Genomic DNA, 20,287 nt, shown 5'->3' on the forward strand with positions numbered 1-20,287 from the left:
ACAAAAACGTAAATATATCATTTATGTATACAAATACACCTATTAATCATAAGGGGTGTATATTATATATACCAATGCAACGACTTCAGACATTCAAGGATAAAGAACAATTAAATAACTTTCACGTCCACTTTGGAAACTAAGTTTATCGAGAGCAAAAAGTTAGAGAAAAAATGATAATATCACTGAAATAAGTTAACTGAATAATTTGAGGTGCTCTGTTAGTTTAAAATTGTAGGGCCCCCTCTTAATTTCTCTTTCGTTTATCGTTGAAATTGCGTATATGGCCTTTCAGATTTCCCCATTTTCTGCCTTCCTGGAACACCAGTGGGTTGTTTTTCAGCAGATCCCTGGAATCGTATAGTTTTTAATGTGTTGGTTAAATTTTTCTCGAACAAAATTTATTTCTGTTTGAGTCCAGGAAATTTTCTTTGACTTTTTCGATTTACCTAGAAACACATAATGTCATTGTAGAAAATTACGGAAGGAGCAAATACTTTATAGGGGATAATTGTCGGGGTTGTATGTATGCACACTTCTCGAGGCTTGGAAAAGTATGTCAGGCCTTGTTTTCAAAATACAGTTGCTAAGATAAATTAGCATTACGAGACATAATTAACGTTTTTGAATGTGTACGCTCTTGTTTTGTTGATAACTGCCTTTTTTAATTTTAATCTTTAATTTTAATCTGGCAAATTTGCTAAATTCAATCCACTTAAGGTATTTTCCCGCTACTACGGTGAAATATTTTGATCCCCATAGTACCCGGGGGGGGGGGCACTCGATCTGAAAACGACCATACGTTCGGACCCTTACAGTGCAGTGAATTTCCATAAAAAAATCATACCCTTACAGTGCATTTTTTCAAAATTTCTCGCCCGTAAGGGCGAAAATTTTTGCAATATTCCAATAAAATGTGGAATTTTTCCTCCAAAATTGAACAATTTTGAGCCAATTTTACCAAAAAATTAGCTGAACTATGAAAAACTTACCCTTGAGGGCCGAACGTCTGGTAGGTCATTTACCTTGAGTGCCCCCCCCCGGGCCGTAGTAGTGGGATAACTCCTATAAAAGTCATCTAAAAATGGTAGACTTGTTACGAAGCCAGATTTAAATCCACAAAGAAAAAAACAAGAAAAATTCACGCCCTAAAGTGACTTCCGTTTGAAATCGAGGATAACAATAAATCTATGCGTCTCGAGAAGAGTGTATTAGTACGGGCAAAAAACTTCGTTGCTCGAATATAGAACTTGTAATTCGACGTTAGAGCAATAACTTTGGTTACTTGGGACGTAACCAGTTTTTATATGAAATTTGTTGGGCAATTTCTTCTATAAATATCTTCCTAAAATTTTTCCATACGATAGATACGCCTATAAACTCTCTCATCTGATAGATTTAAAAAAAAATTATTTCCAAAAGTGCAGCGGCCGAGCCCTTGTCTTTTTAAGCTGATGTCTGAAACTTTTTGGCGCTAATTTTGGTATTTTCTGTAAAGTTTTTGATTCCCTGGTATCGAACCCATGCTCTGGTTTTCTGTACAGCTGTTTACTGCGGTGGGAAGAGATGCCTATTCAGTTTACAAAAAGATTTCAGAACTGATTTTGCAACCCCTTCTTTGTATTTCGTAAGAATGACTTGTTCAAAAAGACAGCTCTATCTTTAATAAACTAAGAGATAGAGATAATACCACATATGTCTTTAACATCACTGTGCACAGTATTACCAAAAAGGTTTATTAAAAGAGTGGTACGTCCAGCTACACGCCAGACTCGATCTGACATCTCACACCGTACTATTTCAGTTTAAAATAAGAGTTTTACCTAACTTAATCCCAGCGATAAAAATAATCTTAAAAGAATATCAACCAATCCTTTCTAAGCTTCCACCGATGAATTAAAATACAAACCACGATGCTGCTATGATATAGCATTCAAGAGTGTACCAAATATGAAAAGCCCATTTTTTCTAATATAACGAAGAATATATTCACGCAAAAAAAGGATAAAATTGATAAAATACGCTTTCCTATATTATAATACGCTAATCACGGAAAACCAAAACGCTGCACAATTCTCGCATCAAATATTTTCCGCTAGCGATTTTTAGCTCGCATATGTATTTACCTGCGTTTTTCTGTAGCTTAAGTTCACTCCTCCGATTTTGAGTCATGTTTTTTTAACTGAATTTTGCAAAAACTTTTCAAATATTTGAAAACACCACCGAATTCTTTATCTTATGGAAAATTTCCTTTGATTTTAACTCAAACATCAATTTCACTTTTAAAGACAAACATTTTTAAAGTTTGAAATTAAATGTCGCAACCCGGATTCGATCATGGAACCCTTGAATTTGGAGTCTGAATCGCTACCAGTTGTACTATTGTTTCATGAGTTAATCTGGGAAGTATGATAGACTTATATCAGTCCTAGACACATGATTGAGTTCTTTACTAGTATCGGGCCTTTAATATTGGCTACCTCTTATAACTTTTATAACTTTCATAACTTTTGGGGTAAAATTGTCCTAAAGGAAGGTCCTCCACAATATTCCACATTATGAACACTTTCTTGTTGTTTTTTTATCTAAAAACTAAGAAGGATGCTGATCTTCGGGTTATGTTTTTTCTTGTATTTTTTGAAATTGTCTGGTACTGTTGGATTCTGGAAAAATCTCCGAAACACAGACGTTGAATTACATCAAGCTGCTAAATACTACCAAAAGATACTTCGAAAATTTCGCAAAGCAGGACATGACATCAAGTTTTTGAACAACTGTAAGCAGAATAATGTCTACCCTAAGTTCGTGCGGTGGAAGAACATCAAAACGAAACACCCTCGTGAACGTGAGAAGTACTACCATCGCTTACTCAACGAATCTTTGGACAAGCGTCATTCTGAGCTGAAAGTTCTTCGAAAACAACACAATGATAGTAAGAATACTTTAATGAGTAAAACTACTTGGATGAAATACAAATTGATTTTGTTTTCAGTAAATCGATTACAAGATAATATTTGCAAAACAACAAAAACTCGCCACGAAAAGAAACTTGATGCGTTAATTATTAATAAACGCGTGTTTGATGGTATCGCCCCTAATCCCAATAGTCTTATCACAAACTTGACAGACTTTGAACTTAATGAAAAGGAAATCGAAGTTTTACGACTTGGTTTGAAACATGGCATTTTGTTGCGTCCAAATGAATCCGAGATGATCGTAATTGCAGAAGACATTTGGAACCAAATCAACAGTAAGAATGCTTTACAAGATAAACACTTTACTAAACATCGCGTGCAAACAGCCCTCAAATCGTTTACTTACAATTACCTTGATCTTGACACAAAACAATTTCGATCCGATCAAAATCTTATCAAAGTTGTTCGCGAATTGAGAAAGAAATGTCTTATCCTGAAACCAGACAAAGGCCAAGGAATTGTGCTTATAAAGAACAATGATTATTATAGCTTGTTAAATGGCATATTTAATGACACTTCAAAGTTCAAATTCATTGATAATGACCCTACCTTTAGTAATCTATAAACCGTTCAACGCTACTTAAATACCCTTCTCTCCAGAGGCGAAATCGATGAAGATGAAAAGACATTAATGAGACCGAAATCCGCTCGACTTGGACGTGCACATGGGTTACCGAAAATACATAAACAATACCTCAACTTACCTAAGTTTCGACCGATTGTTGACACCACTGGGACACCTCATTATGGTATCGGTAAATATCTTTCTTCTATTCTTAACCCACTTACTCGGAATGAATTTACGTTGAAAGATTCGTTTGATGCTGCCAATCGAATTAATGTTATTCCTACAGAACTTTTTGAACAGGGTTACAAGTATGTCTCTTTTGATGTTGTCTCCCTTTTTACAAACGACCCTCTAAAGAAAACTATTGATATCATCCTCACTCGAGTATACGATAAAAAACTCATCGATACTAAACTGAAAAAGCGAACTCTGAAAAAACTTTTGAATGACGCCTGTAAGAAAACTGCTTTCACTTTCAACGATAAACTCTTTGAACAAATTGATGGTGTTTCTATGGGCTCGTCTCTTGGTCCTGTACTAGCTAATATTATCATGACCGAATTCGAAAAAGATGTGATTGATGATCTTATCAAAAACGATTTTGTCAAACATTACATGAGATTTGTTGATGATGCCTTGATGCTTATGAAGCCTGAAAACTTTCTTCGTTCTCAATAAATTCAATTCTTTCAATAACAACCTACAGTTTACAGTAGACACTTTTGATAATGAAGATGTCCACTTCCTAAAAATTGATATTACAACAACTGATATATATTACAAACCTACTCACACAGGCCAGTACAGTGATTTTTCTAGTCAAACCCCATGGAGCTTCAAAATTTCTTGGGTTAAATCTTTGATTAATCGTGCTCATAAAATTTGTTCGAATCAGTCACTCTTCAAACAACAAATCAAAATTGTTAGAAAGTACCTTTCTTGGAATGGCTACCCATCACATATTAGTAACTGTATAATTAAACGTCAAACAGAGAAATTAAATCTCCCTCTCGTAACTGATGATGAGAATAGTGACGATGATATCACCAAAATCTTCGTTAACGTTCCTTATCTTGGTCTCGATGGTGAACGCTTAGTTAAATCACTTATTCGTCAATTGGGGAGATACGTTAAACCTGATGTAAAATTTATTACGCGCTATCAATCAAAAAAGTTAGCCATGTTCTGCCCAACTAAAGACGAAGTTTTAACAGAACACAAAGCTAAGGTTATTTATGAAATTGTTTGCCCTGGTTGCGGTGAAAGGTATGTTGGAAAGACCGACCGTTGTTTCAAAACCCGTATGATTGAACATGGGAAACGAGTGGACCAACCCATGAATCATCATTTAAATAACTGTAATAGTTTTCACGATTTGACTGACATGTTTAATCTCGCACAATTGTTTGGAGAATCACATGGGATTAACCATAAAGAACACATTTTGAACGCTGTCTTGAATAATTGTAAAATCTTAGATTCGAATGATAATTGGTCACAATTGGCCTTTTTAGAAGCATTTTACATTAAAAAACTAAGACCAAAGATTAATGACGGGTTGAAAGCTTCAAAAGAACTTCAATTGTTTGGATAGGCCCCTGACAATTGACACTCTTTTGTTCTTTTCATTCAGTCATTTTTTAGCTTATAATCAATTTTATTTCCCTTGTACATTTTATAACTCATTAACGTTTTTAATTATCATTTTACTGCTGTACAGATTTTTAGAATAAAAGTAGATTTTTGAAATGTATTTAGTTTATGGTTGAAAATGATGAGATAGAAGTCATCGAAATATTCCACATTATGAACACTTTCTTGTTGTTTTTTATTTAAAAACTAAGAAGGATGCTGATCTTCGGGTTATGTTTTTTCTTGTATTTTTTGAAATTGTCTGGTACTGTTGGATTCTGGAAGGTCCTCCATTCATCATTCTTGAAAAAGAATCCGGCTTGGTTTGGTTTTCAACGCCAGATTTCGAAATAGTTACCACTCAAAAACAAATAAAAAACAACTAGATTCAATCCGTCATCAAAAATGTGGTGCACATTTTAATTTTCCACTTTTTCTTGCCCATATTAGATTAAAGATTCACTTCTAGCGCCTTCGGGGCTTTAAAGTCAATAGCTGTAGCTACAAAGTTTTTAAAAAACCGTTGTTATTATTGACGTTTTAAGCACAAATTTCTAAATACTCTCAAAACCAATATGTGTAATGGAGCCTTTTTTGACAAAGTAACCCATTTTCAAAGTAAAGATATTTAATAAGAAAAAGATTGTTACCATCCAGTGTCATGGAAATAAACGAATGACCCTTTCACGTTTGGGTCCGCCAATCTTCTCATGCCTTCTTGTTTGTCTATTTGTTCACCTCTGTATTCACAGATAAACTCTCCCTTTGCAATGTTTTCTTTAGCAAACACACCATATCCTTTAGAAAACAAAACAAAAGGATTCTGATTAAAGTATCCAAAAAGATCTTGGAAAGTGAATTTTCAAAAATCGAAGAATATTTTTCCAAAAAGTCAATTTAAGAACCTTTAAGGGTCAGGGTTCGCATCGACGTTTATATTTGAATTTTATTTGATCACGAGGCATTGTATTGACAATGTTTCAGAAAGCAATTGATGGACGAGCTTTGTCCGCAAAGGACAACTGTCATGGCGACTCGAAGACATTTTAATTTGAAAAATGATTAATACTGTAACTTTTAGGGCTTTGAAAAACTATGGGGGGTGTTTTACACCACCCTCCATAATTTTTGATCTAAGAAAGGTATGGACATGAAATTTTGTAAGGGTGTTTCTTATCATGAAACAAAGCATTAAACAGAATTTTGAGTCGATGACGTCGTCGCACTGATGATGACGTCATTACAAAGTTTTTGCCAACTGCTGACTAGTCGAAAAAGCTTGAGTAAGTTAAATACGGTTTCTTGATAATTTTGGCCTTCTGAGATAGTCGAACGTGCGCACCGCACTGGGCTCAACTTCAGATTTTCCCGTTATTAGAAGGCCCAATTGTAACATTTCAAATATTTAGTATTAGGTAGCAAATATACTTTGTCCGTTTTAGCTGAAATTTGGTACACTTGTTCCTTGGGTGAATACCTGGGGGTGTTTTTATCTAAATTTTTTCATTTTTTTATGTGCGTTAGAATAGTGTCCTCGTCCTAAGAGCCTTTCAAAATAAATAACTTAGGAGAAAGTTCCTCAAACCTTTTGTGGCTTTTGTTCACACGTTGCTCTGAAAAATTAATTTCCCACAATTTATCATATACGAAAATTGATTTTAAAATTTATCAAGATATTAAAGTTTTCTTGGGTTCACAAATGTTTACATATATCCCTATTCTTAAAGTCTACCATCATAGCTTTACAGTCACTATCCACAGACAAGTTTAAAATATCCCGATCAAAGGGTCTGACAATTGTGAGATCAGCCAATCTCCGAACTCTGCTCAATGGCACATAAACAAAACTCAAATTGATTCTTTTCATTCCTTTTGGAGGGATTAAATCAATTATTATTTTGTTTAATGTTTGTCCTTGACTCTTATGGGCAGTGCAGGAAAAAGCAGGAACAAGCGGAAAGTGGTTTCGTTTAACAGCAATGCTCTTTTTTCCAGATTTGATGGAAAACGAACCATGCACAGGAAAAACAGGAACATGACTTTGTTTTAATCCATTCAATGGATTCAACGATATGTCGTTAAATTCAACGACAACATATGGTAGAGATTCTTTCAAAGAAATAATGCCAGATGTTTTTGGCGATATATTTGTTGGTAACGGGATAGATCTTACAACCCCGGTAGCGCCATTGGTCAAGCCTAGTTCTGTTGAAATATTCCTCGTCAGAAAAACTGGCATGCCATTAAATAATGGTAGCTGACCAAGAAGACCATCTGTCTTTGTACTTGGGAGTGATTCCATTGTGCTTTTATCTTTCTCGTCCAAATTCTTCTTCACAACATCAACCGACTTGGAAACATAAACTGGAGTTGACTTCGCATGATCATTCGTGAAAAGATTATTTATTTCTCGTACCAACACATTTCCTGGAACAATGATTGGATCGCCGGTCAGAGTAACAGGGCTTGTGTTGCATCCTATCACTCTTGATGATAAAACCATATAATCTTCGGTAGTAGACTTACCTAAATAAAAAAATAAAAAAACAGAAATCCGAAGATAAAAGATAAAAGATAAATATTAAAAAAAAGTTAAGAATCATAAAAATATTCACTACGAATCACTTTCGTCCATCGTCTCCGTCTACCAAAAAGTATTGATATGTGTTTGTGTATTCATTTATTTGGGATTTATTTCTAAAGTCTAACAAACCTGAAGTTGAAATGCAGAATGAGAAAGAAGAATTGATTTAAGTTTACCTTCACGTAGACGGTTCAATATGCCTTGGTAAGCTATATCAGTTATTCTCATTTGTTGGTCAAGAAGAACAATGTGAGTCAGTTGTTTCCAAATTGATCTGCCTAATTCCTTCTGAACAGATGATTCGCTGGTTGAGGAAGAGATGTCATCCTTGTTGTAATTCCAAAACAAAGGTGTATCCAACACAGGTGGGAATTGGGTGAAATCACCAAAATAGATCATGTCTACACCACCAAATGGAACATTTGGATTACCATGTTTCGCACGTGTGACGTTGCGGCTAAGTTTAGCTAAAAGCTTACATCCAACCATTGATACCTCATCAAGTAAGACTGTCTGAACACCTTCCCATTTATCCTCAAGTTTAGAGATGCTAGTGTTCCTTAGCCCTGCGAGAGACGTTATTGTGGTAAAACCTATATGCTTTGCTGCAGAACCCATATAAGCACAAAGCCAAAGTTGAGGTCTAATCCGTAATTCATCGTGTAAACGAACAACTGCTTTAATAACCTGGCTTTTTCCTGTACCTCCTGGCCCACCAACATATGCCATAATTTGTTGCGTGTCTTCTTTACGTATTCTTTTGACAATGTTAGAAGTTGCCAACTTGAAAGCCGTTTCTTGCTTCGGATTGAGAGAAAACTCAGACACGATGTTGTCGATAACAGTTTCAAGATCTGAATTTTCGTGACCCTCTGTAGTATTGAACAAAATAGCATTTTCTCGCGTTCTATTGACGTTCGATGTTTCACATTCTACTGATTCTTCCGTATTAGAGAACATAAACTCCAATTCTTGTTGACTTTGTGATTTCATTTCATTCTTCCAATGAAGCTGCTGTGATGTCGAAGCAATAGATCCCATGTTCAAACATAATTCCTGGGAGGACTTTGACTGGCTGATCCATCCACTGGATTCGATTATGTTTAAGGCTTGAGATGTGTTTAAATCTATTTCCTGTGTTTGTAACAGTAGAGCTTCTTTATTTATTTCCTCGCGTGAAAAATCAATCTCTTCACCATCTTCTTCCTCGATAGCTTCACAGCTGCTTGCACTGCGTTCTTGGTTGGTTTCTTCCTTTTCTTTCAAGCCAATGTGCATTTGCTTGATGTTCAAAATATATGTCGAGTTTTGCTTGAAATCGGTATTGAAATAAGTATCCTCCCAACTAATTCCATTGAACAATTCAGTAAACTTGAAAAACGGCTTGAACAGCAAAAGAATACAGGTATAGAATCTTTCTTTGTCACCATCTTCGCTTGGTGGTAAGAGCGATAAGGCGGGTATGACTGGCTCTGCTCTGACAATTTGCAGGTGTGTTTCTGATTGAGGATGATCTTCAGCAAAAAGATAGCGTGGCTGCGGCTTGCGTCCCCTGCTTCTGGTTTTCTTTGAAAGTTTTTTTCTTTCTTCGTCAGATAATTTAGTCTTGTAAACTTTAGAGGAGTATTCGTATAAAGACATATCAGTTAGATCTGAGCCTCTATTGATATAGTCAACCATAATATTAACCAAAACCAATCCCTCGTTGCCATGAAGAATGCTATAACCAGCTTGAGTTTGTTCTTGATCATCTTCCGTATCTTCATAGATTTCATCCAAACAATCATACCGCTTCATCTCCTCATGAACCCATGCTAAAGACGAGTGTAAGTTCAAACGAGTAAAGGAATGAGATGTTTTCTTGTCTGAATTTCCCAGTAAAAAGTGACAAACATGCGAGCCTGATATCTCTACTTCTGTAGTTATTCTATTCAGACATTTTGTGATTAACATCTTAGAACGGCTTACAGAATCACCTGGCACATTAGCAGCATCCATTTTTTTTTGCGAAGCAGCAATAAGCGGAAGCATTTGATGGGTTGAGAGTTGCGACTTGGTGGCGTAATCTGTCATGTAAAAAACACAAGCCTTCCCGTCCTTTCCAGTGGGAATAAATTTAATGTCGTGATTGCTTCTGATACAAGTCATGATGATTGGGTTGAAATTGTTTATAATCGGGCTTGTTCTTTTCATGTGGATTTCATTTTCAGTGACAACAGTTTCTGGATATAAATCACGCGGAAACCCAAATCTACATTCACGTAACATAATTATTAAAAAATTTGCATACAACAATATAAACTTACTGTTTACTGCCAAATTTCAGCCAAATTTGACCATTTTTGCAGTCTCCAGGCTGCCCCAAAGTCATAGCCTCGTTTTGGTGAAAAACTCGTCCCCAGGCCCCAAAAATCAAAATTTTCAAAAAATGAAAAAAACACCCCCAGATATTCACCCAAGGAACAAGTGTGCCAAATTTCAGCCAAATCCGACCTTTTTTAAAGTCTCCAGGCTGCCAGCCTCGTTTTGGTGAAAAACTCGTCCCCAGGCCCCAAAAATCAAAATTTTCAGAAAATGAAAAAAACACCCCCAGATATTCACCCAAGGAACAAGTGTGCCAAATTTCAGTCAAATCCGACCTTTTTTGAAGTGTCCAGGCTGCCCCAAAGTTTTAGCCTCGTTTTGGCGAAAAACTCGTCCCCAGGCCCCAAAAATCAAAATTTTCAAAAAATGAAAAAAACACCCCCAGATATTCACCCAAGGAACAAGTGTGCCAAATTTCAGCCAAATCCGACCTTTTTTGAAGTGTCCAGCCTGCCCTAAAGTTTTCGGACGGACATACATACATACATACATACATACATACATACATACATACATACATACATACATACATACATACATACATACATACATACAGACATTCTCAGATTATAGCTCAACTGAAGTTGAGAATAACGGGATTACGCCTTTTTAGAAACGGGTTTTCGGGATTTGCACGAAAATTTAACGGGAAAACGGGACTGGAGCCATCTGTCGATACCGGAGTTTTACGCTTAAATCTAACGGTAAAACGGTAATACAGTACAGCAAATATTTCCTGCGAATCCGGTATCGATACTTGTAAATTCAGACGTGTAGAACAAGCCATAAAATTTATTGGTCAAAAAAACTAAAACACATCATTTTCAGTAAATACTGAGCTTTAATTTTAATTTTTTTGCTCGCTTCACTCGCGCATCTAAATTGTTTGAAACGAAACTGTAAATTAAAAAAGAAAAATGTATTACTACATGAATCATTACCATTCAATTCATGCTTTTAGTTTTAGTCATGGGGCTTACTAGTCATTTGGATGGTGAGAAGGTCAGGATTTGGCAGAAGTTCTATTGTAAATTTGATCAAATGTTGCCATCTTCTCTCCAAGTACCCTTAGTTGAATAAATTTCCCGCTATTCAACTCTCAAAAATCTGTCTTTTGACGCCTGAGCAGTAATTTTTCATTACGCGGTAGATAAATGTTTTTCAAAATTTTAAGCGAAGGAATTTTAAGCACACTTTTGATTAAGTCATCGTCAGACCTGTGTGCGTGCGTGCGTGCGTGCGTGCGAGAACTTAGTGTGTTTTCCCAGGGTGGGAGGGGGTGGGTGGTGTAACAGGAAGAACTTTATAGATAAAACTACTCAAAGAAATTGTCATAAAATAAAAGTAAAAATGTTTCTTATATTCATTATTTTGTTGTCACTATTAATATTATGATAATCGTCTATTCATTTTTTCTTCAGTTCTGTAACAATTTTTCAGTTTTTTATAGGTTCCCCATTGTATTAGAGAAATCTATTTTTTTTTGTAAGGGGTTATCCTGCTGTGTTGCAGCGAAAATATGTTCAATTCAATTCAGGCAAACACACATAATCAACTTACCATAAATACTCTTTCACAAGCTCTAAAGACTTTCAAAACTACTAAAAACCACATCGAAACTTCAGCCACCACATGTATTTAGACATCAAGCCAACAGCCATTTTGTTTCTAAATGAATCTATGTTTTCATATTCATTTGTTTTCCTTTTTTCTGTAGACTCAGCTTTTTCAATAAATTATGCACACGCAGCGAAATTATCAAAATGCGCGCGAAAGTACTGCTAGATAATACGCCGGAATCTGGCCAATCAGCTCGAACCTGTATTACAAGGAAAAACGTCCCTGCAGGCGAGTTACCTGCGCCAAGCGTTGAACAAGCAGCAAAAGTATCATAAACTAGACTGAACAAAGTTTAGCGCTTGGATTCCCAGGCTATGTATTTTCTTGTATTTTCTGTTATTTGTTTGGAAGCTGCTGGGCGGTTCTGTTGTGTTTTCTAAAGGTGACTGAGTATGCCAGTCACAAGTCTGGGACTTCGGGTTTGCGTATGTGTATGCATGTTTGTGGGGTCAGTGATGATCGTACAAGGAGTCAGTAAGGCGGTAGCTGTGTTTATAACACTGTGCAGTGAATTCATTTATTGATAAACGATACGTTATAACGAGGTTCAAACTGAAATATAAAAATTGTCTATGAAGTGAAAATTTGAGTGTAAATTTGAATGCCAAAGTTATGTGTAAGTGTATAAAGTAAATTGAATTCTGAAAATATGAAATGTAAAGCTATCTTTGGCATTGACTAGCAACTTGGTACAAAGTGTGTTGGATGTAGGTGTCGTTGATTAAACAAGTAGTATGAGTTACGGAATGCAGTACCGAAAATGCCTTAAACAAAATGAAGTAAAGGTGCATTATCCCATCCTTTGTATGAAAGAATGAAATTAATATTTTGAGGCTTGCCATTTTATGTTAAATGTTTCTCCCTAATGAGAAGCGACACAAATTAATATTGTAGATATATATCAAATACTACAAACCTGTTAAAACATGTTCTCCAATTGTTTTGAATAGAACTCTTTGAGCTTTATTGACTGAACAGACAGTCCTGCATGTCTTCATGTTTCCGTCAAGAACATCCTTACATCCTGGTAATTTGCACGAATGATCTAAAAATTGAAAAAGAATAGGTAAAGTTTTAATTAAACCGATCCTACTTGCACAGTATTCAGCTTATAATCTAAAAAAGAGTTCGATGCCACATTGACAATCACACTAATTTTTGCAAAAAAGACGACTTTCAAGGAAAATAACTTAACAATTTGGCATAATATTCTTCATTTCGTGTTTCGTAAAATCCATTGGTTAGATTTAAGGTTCTCTTTTGATGTATGTAATTTTGCTTTAATGATAGTGTAAAAGTTTTTGTAAAATGATAGTGTAAATTTTCATGAGCTCCATTAAGCTTAGAAAAATGATTTTTGCGGAACGACCGTTTTGAGGGCGCGAAGCGCCCGAATAGGGAGTGTAGCATCCTTTGGCAAGATCTGCGTACGCGGGGCGTAAATTTGTATATGATATGTTCAGAAAAAGTGTTTCCAAAACTGCTACCTCCGACGATAAATGTCGACTTTGCTCTGTATTGAAGAATGGCACCTGTTTAGCCAGCGAAAAGAAGCATTTACCTCGTAAATTTTATTGAAAATTAAATTTAGTAAAACTTTGGTTCTGATTTTGTCGTTTTTTGTTTTTAATATGCATACTTTTGAAAAAAGTAAAAGTGGTACTAAAATTATATCGAGTTTGACTATCCAATCAAGTGCGAGATGTCTGTTTTTGTGTCGTTGCTGCTAACTTTCACTTTTGCACACTTGCGAAACATAAACAAAGATGGCGATTTTTGTCAAGGCAGGATCCTGCTGATTTTTTAAGCTACTGGAGGCATCCTTTGCTTGTAAAATGACGTTGCTGCTGTTCACACTTAATGGAAATTTTACTCGAGTATCATTCTAGGTTTTTTTACCACTTCCTCTATGAGAGATGAGATCTGTCCTACCCTCCACTTACTGATGTGGTGGCTGTCAACTGCCAACTGCTGAAATTTTCCATAAATGGTGTGATGATGGTTGTTTACTTTGTGGCATTCAAACTTCATGGCACATTTTTGTGATAATTGATTGGAGTAACCATTACTATTACATCAATTAATCTCGTGGAAAACTATTTTTATTGCTTGATCAAACCAAATATCTGCAACAGCCAAGTCAGATTTATAAAACAACATTCGGATTTCGAAATATTTTAACTTTTTAGACCCTATGATTTTATTGGAATTATGTCATGGTTAAACTTAACATTCAGCGGGTATTGTTGCCAAACAATGATTTTTTTTGTCACATTGTCAGCCAATACTGTTCGACTATTCGAGTAACACTTTTACGAAAAAGATCATACGCCATATCGAATATTGAGTGATTGTGGTCAGTAACATTCCTTGAGGCTGATTGAGGAGGTACGCGCTGCTGTGAAGAACAGACAAAATATTTGCAGGAGTTGCTTAATTATTCATCATGGCATTAAAAAGACTTTGTTGTGGTTTGAGATCAAGCAAACGCTTATTATGTACGTATTAATGCAACACAAGAAGGGGGTCAATTTGTGATCATGTTTTGTGACATGTGATGTTCAATGACATTTATAACTTTTACATATACTAAGGCAGCAATCACTAATACATTTCCATTTTATTTGAATCTTTTTCGGTCAGTAGTAGAAAATTTCAAATTCTCTGGTGCTGGTGATCATTATTATTCAGCTCAAACACTTTAAATAATTCCCAAATAAAATAAGCACTTTTGAAGCATTTTCCTCAAAACTCTTGAGCGTGTTTTTGGTGAATTGAAATGAAGATGGTTGTGATCGCCGCCTTAGAATATACTTTAAGTGGATAAATTTTGGCGTGGAATTAATTTGGCAATTGGCCAAAATACAATTTTTTGACGGGGATTTAGCTAATTTGACGATAGATAGATCAATTTCATAAAATTGCCAGAATCCGCCAAATTAAGTTCCTGCCAAAATTTCTTTTTCCCGCCATCCACCAAATTAAATTCCTGCCAAATTAAACTTTTTGAAAATATGATCTCTTTTAAGGTGTTTTTGCATTTTTTTTGCTGTTTTTACGCCATTTTAAGGATAAAATTTTCAGCAAACGCCAAATTAAATTCCTGCCAAATTTAGTTTTTTCATCCATCCGCCAAATTAAATTACATCTAAAAAACTTTTTTGGCATCCACCAAATTAAATTCCTGCCAAAATTTCTTCCTTTAAGGTATGTGAATTTTTGCATTCCGTGAGTTTCTTAGTCTAAACTGTAATACCCCTATGTTATTACGTCCATGTTACAATGCTATACTCTTTAGAGTTTTAATTTTTTATTTTTGTTATTTACTTTTGTGGAAAGTTGTATTGAACAGAATGATATTCTTGTACTTTTAATCAGGGAAATTTATTTAAAGCTACAAGTATTACAAAATCGAGCACAAATGACTTTTTGTCTTCTAATTTTCCAACATCCTCTTTTTTGGCATTATTGTTATGACTCGCTAATATATTCTAGGTGAAATGTAAGAATAATGGAGTCGATTTCTTGTACATTTTGAGATTTCTTCGCTTTGCGAAAACAGAACGCTCGTTCCGCAACCCCTTTTATGTTGATTTAGCCTCGAATGATCTAATGCTAGGCTTGTAATGGTGAAATTGACACAATATGCTTATGTCTTGTAATTTGGGAAATTAAATGTTTTGAAATTTTGTAAACTGAGACACTGCATATGCTTAAAAAAAGTTTTATGGCACATAAAATCCACATTTTCAAACAACACCGGGATGCAAAGAACGTGACTGAACACCAGTAGTGTCAGAGACTAAAATACCTTAAGGCGAGAAATTTTCGCGAGGTAAAAAAATTGCATTTCGTGGGTATTAATTTTCGCGAATGGATGCAAACAGAAAATTTCGCGGGTATTTATTTTCGCGAATCGGAAAAAAAATTAATCTTTTTTTTGTCTGCAACTTGGAAAAAGCGATAATCTTTCTAAAAGTTTAAGGAAAAATGAAAAAATTGCATTTCGCGGGTATAAATTTTCGCGAATGCGACTCCTAGAAACATTTCGCGGGCATTTAATTTTGTGAAATCGACTAAAATTCGCGAAATTCGCCAAAATTTGTACCCGTGAAAATTTCTCGCCTTAAGGTAAACCCATTCCAGCCTAAAGAATAATTATTTCTTCGGAACGCGAAGTCTAAGTATAATTTATTTTTGTGGTAGTTAGATAAGGAGCTTATTAAGGAGAAAGATGTTGTCCTCATGTCATGAAAGACGGAAAAGTTGAGACTGACGAGAAATTACTTACTTGAATCCGTCATAGAATCTTCCTTTCAAATAATCCAAAAGAGCATTGCGATTCGTTATAGTTTCTGATATTTCTATCTGGAATTCAATGATGACTTTTTCCACTAAATAAAGGAGGAAGCCATCTTCTAATCGTCTTCGATCCAAATAACTTATATCCTTGTTGATATTTTCGGTAACCTTGAAAATTAAAAAGAATAATGGAATGTTTTTTTGTTTCTTTGTTATGAGTATTTGACAGTTTCAAAAACCCATATTTGTAATAATGACTGTGTTTTTATAGAAGACTGTATCATTATTGACATATTGAAATTGTGGTTGAAGTGCTATATAACGCTGTTGCGATGAATTAAGATATAGTTACCTTGCTCTCTTATTTGGAATAGTGGTGCTGATCTTGAACATGTATCCATGTATATTGCACATTTTTTTCTAAGCGACATACAACCAAGTAATAGCTCCTATTCAAATGTTAAGAGGAATTCGCGCCTGAAAGCTGTGTCTTCTTTCTGTACTTATAAAAATAACTTGTTTCTGTACTTATAAAAATAACTTGTTGTTGTTCAGGTTTGTTTGTTGTGGTTCAGGTGTCTTTTACCTGCCTCTGAATAAAATGTCAAAAAGTCTGTGATGGCACAAGCTCGGCATCGACCACAATAACGTTTTCCTATCACCATTCCATCTCTTCCATATATGTCAATTTCTTTTGGATCACAAATCACAAGTTTTTTTCCACAGCTAATACAAAATTCATTCGGAAGAATAATGTCTTCTAGAGGTATCTTTTGTACCTCGGAATTCAAGTTTTTATATTCGGCCATGAATTGTGATTTTTGAATCTCATTAGGTGAATGTTCCAGGTTAAAGACAATATTTAGCTGCCACTGGATGTAATTTTCCATATTTTTCGTGACATTAAGCATCTTTGATTTTTTTGTAGCTCATTATGTATTTCTATCTAAAAAAAACAAACAATGAGTTATTGTAAATCGTACATGATCATTTTGCATTAGCAGTAACTGAATAGATCTGTATGGATCTCAAAGAAAGTTATAACAATAAAGACAACTAGGACAACTATAAAATAAATATTCTATATAAAAATTGTAGAAAACACACAATATTTACGACAACACTATACACAAATTATATTTAGATGAGAAAAAACTATTAATCATATTTAATAGTAGGTAAGTACTAAAAGTTTCATCAGCTAAAACATAAGACAGTAAAGTAATGTTCACAATATAAATAATACCGGGTGTCTCTAAAAAACTCCCCCCCCCTGTTTGATTCAAAATTGCGAAAAAGTGAAAAAATATATTAGCTTGATTTTTTCGAAATCGTTTAGAGTAGGGTTTAACCTTAAAACGTGGTATATCAAACTTTAAAATTGCTTCATTAGATCAAAAGTTATGACAAAAAGAGTAAAAAATTATTTTTCAAAAACAGCGAAAAAACAGGATATCAAATCTTTTGTTAGAAAGAAGACTCAAACAATATTTTATTCATTTGGAAAGGTATTTCCGTTAACTGTAATACATTTATTTACACAATCAACCATACCAGCAAAAGCAGACCTTATCATTTGAGGGTCAAGATTGTTTGCAGCGTTTGTTATCGCTGCTTTCATCTGATTAAGATTTTTGAGGCTGTAAGTGTTGTGGTCCTTCCCAAATCTTCTGTTTCATTTGACCCCAAAGAAAGAAATCGCACACTGTAAGATCAGGAGATCTTGGGGGCCATTCGACATCTCCTCGGTTGCTGATGACCTTTCCAGGGAATTGACCTCTCAGATAACGTAACGATGCGTTACTAGTGTGAGCTGTAGCCCCGTCTTGGATCCACCAAGCTGTGTTTCTGTTGATACCAAGCCTTCTAAGTTCAGGCTGGATAATATTGTATTGAACAATCCTTAGATAATCCCTCGTATCAAGACGACCTTGAACAAAATGTAGACCAAGAACTAAACCCTGACCACTGACTATGTTTCCTTCTGCCTATAAAAAGACTGTTTGTTGCAAGGAAAATTATCCTTCACTCCATACGCTCTAAGTGTGTTCTCTTTTTTACTTCCATGTCAGGGTAATTCGAGTAATTCCCGTTAAGGTGGTTTCCACATTATAGCAAAAAAGAGTCTTGTCCTCGTCTAGTCCCGTCTTGGATCCACCAAGCTGTGTTTCTGTTGATACCAAGCCTTCTAAGTTCAGGCTGGATAATATTGTATTGAACAATCCTTAGATAATCCCTCGTATCAAGACGACCTTGAACAAAATGTAGACCAAGAACTAAACCCTGACCACTGACTATGTTTCCTTTTGCCTATAAAAAGACTGTTTGTTGCAAGGAAAATTATCCTTAACTCCATACGCTCTAAGTGTGTTCTCTTTTTTACTTCCATGTCAGGGTAATTCGAGTAATTCCCGTTAAGGTGGTTTCCACATTATAGCAAAAAAGAGCAAAAACTTGAAGACGGTCAGATAGACATAAATTCCAAAACTCTTACCTCTCGACAATTAGCAGCTGAAAAGCGATGTGTTTTGAGATTCTCACTAGCAAGTTCTTGGACCAAACTATCCAGGAAGATTTTCAGGGTTTCCTTCCCTCTCAATTGCCTATTTGAACCAATTCTTACAACTTGCTTCACAGAAACAAATATTCCAGGTATTGTTGATATATTCCTTTTGGCGATGACATCATTTTGATACATCTCTTCTTGTGATTGTAGTTTTTCAAGAACATTATTAAATACTAAATACTTCTCCAATACCAGAAAGCACCATAGAATATCAGCATTATTCTTTTACTTTCATTAAATGATAATGATAAAAATGAAAGTAAAAGAATAATGCTGGTATTCTATGTAGTCCGGCGGCGATCCAGGATCACCCTTACAATTAGTAAATATAGGTTTTTATTTTATTTTCTCATCATATGGTCCCTTGGGACCCCAAAACCAGTTTTTGCCAAGCTGCTAAAGGGGGCTTAAAGGGGGTAGGGTCATTTTAGCCTGGGGGTCCTTAGAAAGTCGATTTTTGAAGTTCTCATTTAGCTAAAACTGATTGTGCCATCAGATAGAGCTTGAAGAGTAGATCTCCAAAATGGGGTCATTTGTCTCATTTAGTGGACTTAGTCCCCTAGAATTGGCCGATTTTGCCAGCTTGGCAAAAACCGGTCTTGGGGTCCCAAGGGACCATATAATGAGAACCCATATTTACTACTTGTAAGGGTTGATGCAAAAAAGCTCTTTTCGCCGCGGGACCAATTTGAGCACAAAGCAGTTTACCTTTTCTAGAAAAAGCGATGTGTAACTTTAAATGATAAATTCCTAGAATGAATACCATAGTTTACAAAAGAAATAAACAGGGCATCGACACAAATCTACATCCCCTTTAGCTCTTTCAATTGCTTGGCCCCACCTAAAACTGTACATGTAACTTCCTCAATGCACAATCCATGCATCAAGCTAATTGTGTTAAATTATATAGACAGAAATTATCTTTAAAAGGTGAATATTTCTACAAATGAGATTTTAGTCACTTGTAATGCCAAAAGCCTCCTTAATAAATAGTAGGGGATGCAGACTTGCAAAAATATACAATTAAGAACAATTAACCTTTCATAATTTTGTTGTTCGATGCATAGAATTTACATTCTGCCTGCAATTTCTGATTGTCCAAATCTTTATTTAATCTATGATCAAGATTCATTTTAAAAACAAATGAAAATTTAAACAAATGCAAAAAACAATAAAAATCAATTCAAATTACTAGTGTATATGTATAAGAATTGCGAAGCGATCCAGGCAAGTCACTCGGTTCGCAAGTTGCAAGCAAAATATTTATAGGGTCACGCACTAAGAATTGCGATTATAAAATAGATTTGTAATCAATTCGTAAATACAAACCCCGCAAAACCCTGAAAACTGCTCAGGTACAGGAAGACCGAGCCCCTTTAGAGATTTACTCAAACACTTCAGGCGTACAAACTTACAACGTTTACTTCTACGGATTTGAGGAAAATTAACAAACTTTTTCATGAATCGTTGGAAAATGAACACTTTCAAGTGAAAGTGACTTATAGGTTAAAAATATTCCTTTAATCCATTATTCTCTTCTCTACTCCCTAAGAATATTCAATAAAAAGTTTCAATAAAAAAAGTTTCGTTTTTGCTTGGAAAAGTTTGTCTGCCTTAAGCCTTAAGGGCTCTGGAATTTTGGATTTTTTTTGGTTCATCTATTTAGTATCTAAAAA

At 35.1% G+C, this 20,287-nt stretch overlaps 3 protein-coding genes and 1 long non-coding RNA gene across 4 annotated transcripts; 2 read left to right on the top strand and 2 right to left on the bottom strand.

Moving 5' to 3' along the window:
- The first annotated feature begins 2,601 nt into the window (after nucleotides 1-2,601).
- Nucleotides 2,602-3,540, top strand: LOC136812365 (uncharacterized). The gene has a single exon (XM_067068862.1). The coding sequence runs from the start codon at nucleotides 2,602-2,604 to the stop codon at nucleotides 3,538-3,540; it is 939 nt and encodes a 312-aa protein (XP_066924963.1).
- A 66-nt stretch (nucleotides 3,541-3,606) lies between these two features.
- On the top strand, nucleotides 3,607-4,221 carry LOC136812366 (uncharacterized). The gene has a single exon (XM_067068863.1). The coding sequence runs from the start codon at nucleotides 3,607-3,609 to the stop codon at nucleotides 4,219-4,221; it is 615 nt and encodes a 204-aa protein (XP_066924964.1).
- A 1,600-nt stretch (nucleotides 4,222-5,821) lies between these two features.
- LOC136812367 (uncharacterized) lies at nucleotides 5,822-10,027 on the bottom strand. Its single transcript, XM_067068864.1, has 3 exons — nucleotides 7,936-10,027; nucleotides 7,189-7,701; nucleotides 5,822-5,973 (listed from the first exon to the last, which is right to left on the bottom strand). Exons 1-3 carry the CDS (start codon nucleotides 10,025-10,027, stop codon nucleotides 5,822-5,824), a joined length of 2,757 nt encoding a protein of 918 aa, XP_066924965.1.
- A 2,613-nt stretch (nucleotides 10,028-12,640) lies between these two features.
- LOC136812390 (uncharacterized) lies at nucleotides 12,641-16,534 on the bottom strand. Its single transcript, XR_010847346.1, has 3 exons — nucleotides 16,398-16,534; nucleotides 16,035-16,213; nucleotides 12,641-12,788 (listed from the first exon to the last, which is right to left on the bottom strand). It is a non-coding gene; the product is annotated as an uncharacterized lncRNA (long non-coding RNA).
- Nucleotides 16,535-20,287: the final 3,753 nt, after the last annotated feature.

The sequence above is a fragment of the Clytia hemisphaerica genome, unplaced genomic scaffold (genome assembly GCF_902728285.1).
Source record: "Clytia hemisphaerica strain Z4C2 unplaced genomic scaffold, Clytia hemisphaerica genome assembly, whole genome shotgun sequence".
NCBI lineage: Eukaryota > Metazoa > Cnidaria > Hydrozoa > Leptothecata > Clytiidae > Clytia > Clytia hemisphaerica.